Source organism: Lepidochelys olivacea, assembly GCF_965140295.1.
Source record: "Lepidochelys olivacea isolate rLepOli2 genome assembly, chromosome: 8".
NCBI lineage: Eukaryota > Metazoa > Chordata > Testudines > Cheloniidae > Lepidochelys > Lepidochelys olivacea.
The window spans coordinates 7,283,500-7,295,772 of NC_140418.1; the positions used below are offsets into that span (position 1 = coordinate 7,283,500).

Sequence of the window (12,273 nt, forward strand, 5' to 3'; positions counted from 1 at the left end):
GTCCCTCTCCCACCACAAGAACGTGACTTCTTAAACCTGACTTCTCATTAGTCATTCAATACCAGTGGAAGTCTGATGCAAACCCGCAAAAGCCCAGCCACTCATGGTACAGGCTCTTGCTCCCCAAGTGACTCATCCCAGTGTCACTGGCTCACAAATCTGTGCAGGATGTTACTTGGAGCACTGGGCAAAGGAACTAGCTCCCGCTTCTCTGAACTGTAAGAGTATTTTGTATGGGTCAGCTGAAACATGCATTCACTGGAGGGCAAAACTGCCTTTTCAGCCAGTGTTTTGCAATTTTTGCCTCAGTTTCCCCTACTCCCCACTAAACAAAAAGCTGTTTCCACAGTGACAGTGGATGCTGGGAATGCTAACACCCAGTTGTCTCTAGTGAGACTGCTCTATTGTCTTCACACAGGAACTGCCCCCGTTTTGCCTATTAGAGCTGTCTCTTGGCTTTGGGGAGATCACTGATAGAATTTTGACAATAAACCACAAATTGTCCGTCCTTGCACAACTGCTGAAAACAGGATTTCTTTTCCCATCAGGGTTGAAGGTTTTTTTGTTTGTTTTTTGTTTTGTTTCCCCATAGCTCTTGTTACATGCCCTGCTGCATGAGTTTCAGCAAGTGAGCATAAGGGAACTTTATCCTCAGTTGTTGAACTCCTGTTTCTTGTCTGTTTAAGCTGATAATTAGCATGGAATATCTTACAAAATGAGGAAAAGCTAGAAAAGGTGTCTTCAGTTCTGAGAAATCTCAGTCCCAGGCAGAGTAACTGAGACCTCAGCTCCGCATTCTACCATCACTGGAAGGAACAAGCCCTCAGACACTGATATGGAGAGAGAGGCCAGTGGGGACCTGAAAGCAAGCCCAGCACCGATGATGCTGGGAATTTAGGAGAGTCTTGGAACACAAAGAGAAACAGGAGGTGCTTCTGAAAGGATGCATCACTGCTGGGTTTCTTAATCCAGCCTGGATCCCTGCAGCCTGAGACAATTCATGGAGAAAAAAATCAGCAATGCTCCCCCTGCATGCACGGTCTACAGTAAACCAAACCCAGGTGCACACCTTTGATGCCATGTAGGACCTACCCTCATTGCAGCAGTTTCTGGGGACTTGGACCTGCTGCCTTCTTCTATCATTGGACAGACCTTTGTGGATGCAGGTGTTTAAACCTTAGACCTTGGATTAGGAAGAAGGGAAAACTGCCCAGCCAGGAAACACAGAGAACTTGCCCTAGCCTTAGGTGGTGTCCATCTACCTCAGTCTTTCTCCCTTTCATGCCTGTGGCCCACTCAGCTCCCTAGCCATCCACATGGGTGACTCACCTTTGTCTGCAGCTGCCCAGCAGCAGCAGAAGGAGGAAGAAGTGGTGGAGGAGGAAAAATTTCCACATCCGGGAACTTGGCCGCAGAGTGAATCATCGTGGTCATGGCTCGTATTGAGCCAGCACGCTCCACTCCTGCTAGTGGGCAAAGACAAGACCTCTAGGCCCTGCTGTGCAGACAGAGGAGGAGATGTCTCATTCCCCTTCGCTCATGGGGGTGGGCAGCACAGATCACTCTAATGCCAAACTCTTTCACTTCCTCTTTCTCCTTACATCAGTCTGGTCTCTCCCATCCTTCTGACGTGATATTGACAACAATCATATCAAGCTGATGGCTGCTTCTGTCCACCGCCGAGAGCAGCTTGCCCTCCTCTTCCCTGCCTGTTTACTTCTGCTGGAATCAGACACAGGCAGAAGAGGAGAAATGCTAAGTTCTATTTCTCTGTTTTAAAAGGAACAAAATACATGCCAGTGCTGTGCTCAGCAAAATGGAGTCAGGCAGTGCTGGTTCAGGAATGCAATGGGGAGGAAGAGAGGCTCCTTTAGGAGAAGGGATAGCTCAGTGGTTTGAGCATTGGCCTGCTAATCTCAGGGTTGAGAGTTCAATCTTTGAGGGGGCCATTTAGGGATCTGGGGCAACTATGGGGGATTGGTCCTGCTTTGAGCAGGGGGTTGGACTAGATGACCTCCTGAGGTCCCTTCCAACCTTGATATTCTATGATCTATGATTTCCACTGAAATGAAAGCACTTACTATGCTGACATCTGCTGCCCACTCAAACCATCTAGAGATGTGCTTCCTCTATTTGTGGTACACACCAACTGTTCTAGCACCATGTTCCCAGATGCTCTCGCAAGCTTGCCCAGAGAATGAAGAGAGAGTCGACAGACAGTTTCTGAGAACACTGCAGGCCCCCTTGCTGCTACTTGAGGAGGAAAACGGGAGTGCAAGCCTAAGTGCTGACCTCAGCTGGTGGATGGAATGTGTAGTTCTTAATATACAACCAAGAACAGGGGGCAATCAGGCTTCACGACCAGCCAGAAGGACCCATGATGTAGGTCATAATGCTTAGAACCAGCTTGTCAGCTTTCTTTCCATTCACCCCACATTCAAAAGCAAGAAGCCCTCGATGGTATAAAAATAGGACTCTCCAGAAGATCTGTGGAGCTACGTGATGCCCCAGGGAATGTGATGGGGATTTAAAGTCACTGTGATACGCTGCATTGTTTTTACAGAGCCTTGTAGAGCAGGAGAAGGAATTTTAATTAATCAGATTCTCTTCTTTACAGAAACCAAAATACCAGGTGCGGTGGAAGATCATTGAGGCCTGTGAAGGGAATAACTACATCTTTATTGACCCCACCCAATTGCCTTACAATGAGAAATGGGAATTCCCGAGGAACAACCTGCAGTTTGGTGAGAAACCTTCAGAGCTTCTCTACTGTTGGTCGGTGATTCAACTCTCAGATCCAGATTCTCAGATGTGCAAAGCTAAAAGGGCGCTGACGATGTCCAAACCCTTGTGATCTCTTGCATACAGGATTAGAAAAATACAATACAATATTGTCCCCATCCAAACGCTCACATCCTCTTGCATGCAGAACTACAAACAACATGATCCTGCTCTTTCTGCAGCTTTCCATGTGCTCTCACATACAGAGCTAGGGTGCTATGATTCTGCCCCAACCTGTCACATGCAGGCTCACACATTCAGAATGAGATCACCCTCTCCAGACTTTTTCTGACATGTAGAGAAAGACTGATCCCATGTCTGGACATTCACTTCCTTACAACTCTGCCTTCACTCCCAGTGAATGCCCCATACATGTGGGCAGAGCTCCATGTCACTTGTGGATTCCATATTGCTCACATGTTCTGCATCTTGCCAGGGTTCTGCTGCTGACATGTCACTAGGCTGTCCGGAGGGTCTGTCCAAAGCATAAAGAGAGAGAGCTATGTCAGCATAGAAAATCACCATCACTCAGTTGTTGTTTGGTTGGTTGGTTGGTTCTTCTGAGTACATTTATTTTTGTAGGAAAGACCCTGGGAGCAGGAGCCTTTGGAAAAGTGGTAGAAGCCACTGCTATCGGGCTGGGGAAGGAAGACACTGTCCTCAAAGTGGCTGTGAAGATGCTCAAATGTAAGTCAAGAGCAGACTGCAGCGCAAGGCACACTGAAAACACAAACACATGTGCACAGAATTTGAGATGTGATTGTTGCACTGGTTGCCAATAATGGATTAAAATGCATGGTTTTTAGGCACCAGTTTTGGCAAGACAGCCATCGCTGTCCTAGGCATATATATATCCAGGCAAAGGAAGCATGTTCGTCATCTTCTCATGCCTCAGCTCTTTCCTCCTCTCTCCATCCCCATTTTTCCACTGTTTTCCTCTCTCTCGTTTTTTCTCTTTCATCCTTTTTCCTGCCTCCCCCAGCTCTCTCTCACCCTTTTCTCCTTCCCCCCACCTCTTCTCTCTTTCTGTCCCTACTCCCATCAGACTTGAAGTAATCTTTTCCAATTTGATTATAGCAACAGCCCACACAGATGAACAGGAGGCCCTTATGTCTGAGCTGAAAATCATGAGTCACTTGGGCCACCATGAGAACATTGTGAACCTGCTGGGAGCCTGTACTTATGGAGGTAGGATGTGCTGGCACCATTCCTCTAAGAGCCTCAGTAGACATCCTCCTGAATTCTGTTTTCAGTGACACCTCCACCCCCAGGGGAACACGAGGGGCTTTGCACAAGTCTTAAGTTGCTGACTCCCCTTATAATCCCAAGGAGATGGTCTGCTTAGATGATCATAATGGCCCCTTCTGGCCTTAAATTTATGAACATTCCTGTGGAGGCTTTCCATGTTTATTTCTTCTTCAGGGAGCTCCCTAAGGGATGTGTAAACCAGTCTGCCTGTCTGAGCTAGCAGAGCTGCCCATCCTGTTGCCTAGACAGGCTCCAAGAATTAGGGAGCATTAGCATGGAGACCCATATCTGAACTGAAGCGGCAGTCTCAAGATTATCTAATTTATTGAAATCTACCATTTTCACTAGAGATGGAGACTCACACCAAACCTATCTATGTACTCATGCACCTATTCACCCCCACACATCCAGGCCTGCCATTCTAAAGAGGAAACCAGGCCTCCAGGAGAGAGAGAGAGAAAGGATGCAGTGAAATCACCTCTTGGTGATCACCACTTCCTACTTTTTAGGCCCAATTCTGGTCATCACGGAGTACTGTCGCTATGGAGATCTGCTGAATTTCCTGCGGAAGAACGCAGAGTCCATAATCATCCAGGACTCAAGCCTGGAGTCCTCTCTGGATAGCACAGCCGATTACAAAAACATCTATCTGGAGAAGAAGTATGTCCGAAGGTAAGACTCAGGACTGGAGATTGTACATGCAAGCCCTGGAACAAATTGCCTAGGGAGGTTGTGGAATCTCGATCATGGGAGATTTTTAAGAGCAGGTTCGACAAACACCTGTCTGGGATGGTCTAGAATAATACTTAGTCCTGCCTTGAGTGCAGGGGACTGGACTAGAAAACCTCTGAAGGGCCCTTCCAGTCCTACGATTCTATGTAGAACTCCAATGCCTGACAACAGGAGGCAATGGGAAGGTTTTATTGGCATGAGGTTGGGAGGTCATGGTACTCACATGTAGAAATGTTTCACTTTAAAAAAAAAGAAGTAGTACAGGTAATATTTTTAAACCCTCTGTAAAGCCAGAATGCACCTGGCCAGGCCTTGGAGTGGAAAATCATGACTGGCACATTTCAGAAACCTCTGAAAATTACCGATAATGTTTTCCACACAAATGTGATTTTATGCTTCTTGTCCATTCCTCCCCCCTTTTTCCCCCCATCTTAGCTACTGAGTCAAAACTATTCCATTGTTTGCAGTTAGTGTCATGTCTCAGAAGGAGATCTGGCCAGTCACACTGATTCAGGAAGTACCTTTTACAGAAGGAAAAGTGCATTTCTAGAAAGGGTAGTTACAGTCTATTTCTTTGCTGAATGCTTCCACACACAATCTAATTAGCATGGGGTATTTAGATCACTATTGGCATTTGCTCTGCAGTTCAGCTTTTAAAATACGCCAAACCTCACAGGTACTTAGAAGTGTTTTCTCTGCTCAGCACCCTGGGCTCAAAGGATGAATAGACAGATATAGTCCTGATTGTTTTTAACAACTTGTCCCGTCTCTGTTCTCTCTGGTTCAGTGATAGTGGGTTTGCAAGCGAGTGTTTGGAGACCTATGTTGAAATGAGACCTGTGCCATCAGACTCCACGCCAGCAGGGGGTAAGTTACAAGGTATGGTTTCCGTCTTCCATTGGGCTCTGCATTCTGATAGGCATACTGCTTGTATCATTCCCCATTGTGGGCCAGGATCCAGTGCACGCAGCACTTACATCTCCTGCCAGAAGGCAGTTCCTGGGTTAACCATAAAGAGCTCTTCTCTGTTCCAGGCAAGAGTGCAAAGGAAGAACAGGATACTCGGCCCCTGGATCTGTATGACCTGTTGCAGTTCTCCAATCAGGTGGCCCAGGGGATGGCCTTCCTTGCCTCAAAAAATGTAAGTGGCAAAGAGGACGGTGGCCCAAGGGCTGCCTACCAGGTTAATTAAGAAACACACTGTTAGCCCAGAGCATAAAGATCTGAGGGGCAAAACATAGTCAGCCTTGTGAACTGGGGTGGAACCTCTGTCCTTGAGCCTTCTGAGTAAACTGCTGCTTGCATCTTGGGCAAGGGGGCGAGCAAAGAGGCCTCTAGCATCCAACTTCCACTTTTTTGGGTCGCAGGATAATGGGTCTTCCTTGCTGATGTGGCCTCACCCAGTACCCAGTTCAGATTTCATTCTGTAATCCTGCCTGTATTTCATGGAGAGTAACAACTAATAGTTCCCTTTGAGTGTTTGCAGCTCCACGCGCACAGCTCGATAGATCAGGGCAGAATTACTGAACTGAATTTTGTGTGTGTGTGTGTGTTGTGTGCCAATTTCACATCTCTTCCACTTGGCTTTTACATTAGGTCAAGATTTAGGCTCTGCACGGTCCCGCACCTATAGCCTTTTTTTTCCAGGAAAAAGGAACAGAAAGTGATAGTTGAGATTTCTGCCTGAACCTGGTTATATACATTTTAAAAAAGAGCAAACGTACTGAGTGTTCTCCATTGACATGGTCTGCAAAGACCCCCATACATCTGAGACTCCATCAACACGGCACCTGAGGGCAGGGCCGAGTGATTCCAGGATGTAGTATGAAGCGTTTCAGAAGTGAAGTGGAGTGAACTGGGTTCAAAAAAGAATTTAAATAAGTTTATGGAGGAGAGATCCATCAGTGGCTATTAGCCAAGATAGTCAGCAATGTAACCCCATGCTCCGGGTAACCCTAAACCGCTGACTTGCAGGAACCAGGAGGAGATGGGTGGATCTCTCCAAATTGCCCTGTTCTGTACACTCCCCCTTGAAGCTCTGGTACTGGTCGGTGTCAGACACAGGATACTGGACTAGAGGGACCATTGGTCTGTTTCCAAATGGCAGTTCTTATGTTGATAATAAATTGTAGGAAGGGGCATGTATAAAATATGAGAGAGCACCTGCAATTGTAATTGCTGACATCTAGTATTTTTCAAAGGGCTTCATGAATTCATCTGCCCCACACCTGTTGGACGGACAATTACCTTCTTAGAGGGAAGAAAGGAGGTTTTGAGAGTGTTCCATCACTGTAGCAGGGTATTTTATTTGGATGCTGTTTTGCCATCTGTTCTGTCCAGTGCATCCACCGGGACTTGGCAGCAAGGAATGTGCTAGTGACCCACGGACGAGTAGCCAAAATCTGTGACTTCGGGCTGGCGAGGGACATCATGAATGATTCAAACTATGTTGTCAAAGGCAACGTAAGTAACTGGGAGCATTAGCAGAAGTGAGGTGTAGGGCAGGGATTCTCAAACTTCATCGCACCGAGACCCCCTTCTGACCACAAAAATTACTACATGACCCCAGGAGGGGGGACCAAAGCCAGAGCCCTCCCGAGCCCCACCACCCTGTGTGTGGTGGGGAACTGAAGCCCAAGCACTTCAGGCCCAGGCAGGGAGCCTGCAACCTAAGCCCCATTACCCAGGGCTGAAGCTCTCAGGCTTTGTCCCCAGGTGGTGGGGCTCGGGCTTCAGGGGTCCCAACCCAGAGTTTGAGAACTGCTGGTGTAGGGTGCTTAAGGCAGGGAGGATGGAGCAGGAGAGAACAGGACTAGAATTGTAGTGTAAGTAAGCAAGTTATCCCCTGAGTGGAGCATTTTGCCCTTGCAGGCCCGGCTCCCGGTGAAGTGGATGGCCCCAGAGAGTATTTTTGACTGCATATACACTGGGCAAAGCGACGTGTGGTCCTACGGCATCCTCCTCTGGGAGATCTTTTCGCTGGGTAAGGAAGGATCCTTCAGAATTCTCAACCTCCATCACTTACCGATACACAAATGTCTTTAGGCAACAAGTAGAGATTGGAGAAGGGCTGATTGAGAAACTGGGCTTTGGGAGGTAGGACCAAAGCAACCTGTTTAACACCAGCTGTACAAATTACTGGTCCTTGTCAGTGTCTGTTACCATCGGCAACCTGCCACAGTAACTGTTCTATTTGGTCACAAGAAACTCAGTCCATGCAAACTCCTGCAGCACCACTCAAAGGCATGCTGCATATTGAGTTTGATTGCAAGATCTCTCGTTATCACGTCTGCTCTAAACCATAGCTTGTTTTCTGTTGTGGATGCAGGTAAAAGCCCATACCCTGGCATGCTGGTGAATAGCAAGTTTTACAGCATGGTGAAGCAGGGGTATCAGATGGCTAGACCAGACTTTGCTCCTATGGAAATGTAAGTACAGCCACTTGGAAATGCATGGGTAGCAAAGGAAGCAGGCACAACAGCTAGTGAAAAAGCTAGCACTAGCTTCAGGGTACTGAGGGCCAATGAGTCCTTCTGCTGGGAAGTTCATGATTTAATTACTCTAGCGCTAGAGAGAGACACTCAAGCCACAAAGTTTCCATCCTAATTTAAACAGCACCCAGTTTTTGGGAGTGTTTGGTCTGAGATTTTGTTTCGGACCCAGCTCTGCTCAGAGCCTGTCATTTTGCTGCTTAAGATGGCACGTAATGCTACAGGCAGTAATGCCATTGTCTAGGCATATTTCCGCCGGATATACGAGCATGCAGTGATGGGGCTTTCTGGGAATGGACTGTAGTTTCCTTCCAGAAACCACCCATGACATGGCACCACTTACCACCTTGTAAATATTAAAGGAAATGGTTTTTATCCAAATGAATCCCATTACCAATTGAAGGTAGGAGTGTAAACACAAATTCTTGCAACCCACAGAAAAGAAGCAAGCTATAATATACAGTCCATAGAGCACTGCATGAATGTGTGGCTTCTGGCTCTTTAGGCTTCTAGCAATAGTCTGTACTCTCTCCTAGAGCAACTTCCATCTGAGGAACTCAAAAGCACTTTACCAATATTTATTAATTACTCGTCACAAGCATGTAAGGTAAGTGCACAGAGAGGGTGAAGGCTGGCTCAAGCCAAAAGGTCATGCACCCAAGGCATGAAGTATGTCCATCCTATTACAGCTTCCTGGGAGAGCCTTGAGCCATGTCAGCATGCCCATTGCTCAAAGTGAGGCTAACACTTGTTACTGCTGTTTGATACTGCAGGTATCGCATCATGCAAGCATGCTGGAATCTGCAACCCACCCAACGGCCCACCTTTGACCAAATATGGCTTTTCATTCAAAAGCAACTGGATGCCAACAAGGAAAAGGTGAGACTCTTTGGAGACTCAGGTGCAGATAAGTGTGGGGAGAGAAAGGATGTTCCTTTCCATCCACCAGTGACCCAGGGCCCTGCCTTATCTGTCGCTTCTCATCTTTTAATCAAAACGAACACTTTTTAGTGCTGGTGGAAAGGTACAGAACTGGAGTACGCAGTCCCCCAACTCGCCCCTCACATAGGTACGTTGACAGCACTGGTTTTCTGATGGCATCCATTTATTTCAGCACTAGGGACTACTAGTGAGTGCTAAGAAAATGGGTAAGTCACCACACTGATTCAGTTGAGGCTGCCAGTAGCCATGATGTTCTGGGGTGTGGACACATCTACATCTCCATTCATTTCACGCAGGCAACTGGTGGTAGAAACTGTACTGTCACTCCTAACGTGGAGTGGCATGGAAGCAGTGAGGCAAGGGGTGCCATACCTCATGAACAGTACCCTGGTATATCCAAGTGGCCCTGGAGAAAGCACAGATTTGCTCTCTCGGAGGCACCTAAGCAGGTCCTTGATTATCAACAGCAGCTCCCCTGCACTTAAACATGCCACACTCTTGCCTGGCCAGTAGCACCTTTTAAATCAATTAAATGCTTAGAAGGCTGAAGTGATTTTTTTTTTTTTTAATACTGTGCATAGTTCAAGATGCACAAGAACTTCTAAGTGTCACGGCCTTTCTGCTTTGCCAGCTATGGCACAAGTTACAGTCATACCACAGAAGACGCAATATCAAGAGCACATACTGTATTAACCAATTACGTGGGGGGATCTTGAAGTCTAGTTAGTGCCTTATCCACAAGGGTCGTGCCCAGCTCCTGTACATTCAATGCCTACTGAAATCAAAGGCAGTTCAGCATGTCCCCCAAAAGGTAAGAAAATCCACAAATATAAATGATGAGTCTCCTGGGTGTGGAAGCAGCAGCATTTCAGTCTGGCAAGTGATATGGAGAACTAGGCCACAGCTGGGTTTAAGTAAACTCAAGGGACTGAAACTTATTTTCCCTTTCTTACTTTAAGGACTATACAAACCTCCCCAGTAGCTCGGAGGAAGACAGCGTGTGTGAGCCCTCTGGCTGCTGTGAAGAGTCCTGTGACCAAGGAGATAGCAGTCAGCCTCTTCTGAAGAGCAACAATTACCAGTTCTGTTAATGTGTAAGGTCAAATTTGGATGGATCTTCCCCTATCCTTGCAAAGGACTTAGTCCCTCTCTTGGCTAGAAGGCAGGTTCCTCTTGCTCAGTGTCTCATCTCTGTGCTTTCTAAAGTGTGAAAGAATTACAGAACTCCCCACTTGAAAGGACATCATTAGAGGAGCTAAGAGCCAAGACTCATGCATGGTCCCTACAGTTGTGTTGAAGCATAGCTCAAAGTCACCAGGAATGTTATACATGATCCATGTATATGAGGAGATGATCAGATCCCCTTAGAGTCTCTCACCAACACTGGTAACATACAGGCCACTGATGCAGTCGTCCTGACAAAGCACTTCCTAACTCCATGCTAGCCGTTCTTGCTTGGCTGGCTCTTGACTCGTAAGAAGTTTCCAAAGGCCAGTTTTGCAGGCTGGTATGCATGTACCATGTATTGTTCTACATGGATATGTATTGCTGTGCACCTATAATGCAATCCTTGGGTTTCTGTATGTGAGTGTATGTCTGGAGGCACAAGAGCTTCAAAGTAAGCCGCTTTAACTCCTAGACAGCCCTGCCTTTTTCTTCACTACTCTCCCTCCCTCGCCTCACGTTACAGAATATTAGTTATAGCTGAAAAGCTTCTCTCTAGCATTAAATATGTGGCAGACCCCACATCCCAGCCAAGTGCAGGTGAGGATTCTGCATCTCACTTCACTCGAACGGCTGCTGATGTGACACTCAGCATTACAAACTTTGAGAGAAGAGTCCCTTTGAACCATGACTGCTCCAAAGGGTGAATGTCCTCAGGTGAAATATGAAGTATGACCATGCTCTCTTTAAAAGAGTCATGGAATGTAAATCCCCATCAAGGAACCCTGGAAAAAAGCTCAACATCACACACACACAATACTGTATGTTTGAATTACTGAACAATTAATGTAGCAACTCAGCAACTACTGCCAGTACCAAAACCATTGTGGGAATGTTTTAAAGTAGATATTGATAATGTTATACAAGATCATTTTTTTATAAGCTAAGGCCCTGCGGCCCTCCCAGGAAGCTTTTCTAAATCTTTAATTCTTTTACTCAGGGTTACTAATTCTACACAGCAGCCTAGTCTATATTAGTGTAAGACTTCTGGTCAGGGAGTCTCTAATGAATGTTAGCCTTACCCGACTGCATTGCCAAAATATATTATATGACAGGGTATATACACTGACTTGGCTTAGGCAACTGTTACTGTACAATAGCAGCTATATAATTTGATCTTTATCAGACTACTACTATCCATTACTTTGTGGGCCGTTTTTAATTAAACTTTACACTTACATGTTTAAAGTGTAAAGTGCAAGTGCTTCTTGCACCATGAAGATACATGGTTTAATCCTATGTTGAAGATAAATTATTCCTTTCCACTAACTAAATACAAGCTAATGTATTTCCACTTAGCATTATAATGATGAAAATATAATTAACATGATTAACACAGCAATGTTGTCCATTTTTTCTTCTCCAGAGAACCTCATAGGAGTCTTTCCTCCCCTTCCCTTCAGGTGTCAGAGAAAGGGCAAAGCCTAGCCAGTCACTCTAGACCCTACTGATTTGCTCTGATAATTATTTAGGTAGCTAACTAACCCCTTTTTTCCAGTTGTTGGAATGTTGACTTGATTACAAGCTGACAAACTTGTTAATGGCAAGCTTCTTTTGAGCTGAGGTGCTTATCTGTTATTGGGAGAAGTAAAGTAATGGAAGGAGGAGGGGTGCAACTGCAGGATATTTTCATTCATAGGTTAAAACACTTTTGGGAAGAAAATAGATGAAATTATGGTATTCGCCTGTGCCACACACTGGGTAGAGTGGATGCCTGGCTGAACAGGATAGGTTGGCATATGAAGGGAGAAAGTGCCTCTTTACCTCTGCTGCCTCCTTCAGAGTCTGTTCCACACCAATGCACAATTGAAACAGCAAAAAGCTGAAGATGAAAGTGAAATGATTTAAAAGACCC

At 46.1% G+C, this 12,273-nt stretch overlaps 1 protein-coding gene across 2 annotated transcripts in view; it reads left to right on the plus strand.

Annotated features, from left to right (window-relative positions):
• Positions 1-11,712, plus strand: part of CSF1R (colony stimulating factor 1 receptor) — a 31,162-nt gene extending 19,450 nt beyond the window's left edge. Inside the window, exons 11-21 of one of the 2 annotated variants that reach the window (XM_084637719.1) lie at positions 2,618-2,744; positions 3,364-3,468; positions 3,859-3,969; positions 4,539-4,701; positions 5,549-5,640; positions 5,796-5,902; positions 7,102-7,224; positions 7,633-7,744; positions 8,090-8,189; positions 9,026-9,131; positions 10,154-11,712. In XM_084637719.1, coding sequence (XP_084493845.1) covers positions 2,618-2,744; positions 3,364-3,468; positions 3,859-3,969; positions 4,539-4,701; positions 5,549-5,640; positions 5,796-5,902; positions 7,102-7,224; positions 7,633-7,744; positions 8,090-8,189; positions 9,026-9,131; positions 10,154-10,285 — 1,278 coding nt within the window. In that variant the 3' untranslated portion in view covers positions 10,286-11,712. The remainder of the gene's footprint in view (positions 1-2,617; positions 2,745-3,363; positions 3,469-3,858; positions 3,970-4,538; positions 4,702-5,548; positions 5,641-5,795; positions 5,903-7,101; positions 7,225-7,632; positions 7,745-8,089; positions 8,190-9,025; positions 9,132-10,153) is intronic. The other variant, XM_084637720.1, reaches the window with a different exon arrangement.
• The last annotated feature ends 561 nt before the right edge of the window (positions 11,713-12,273 follow it).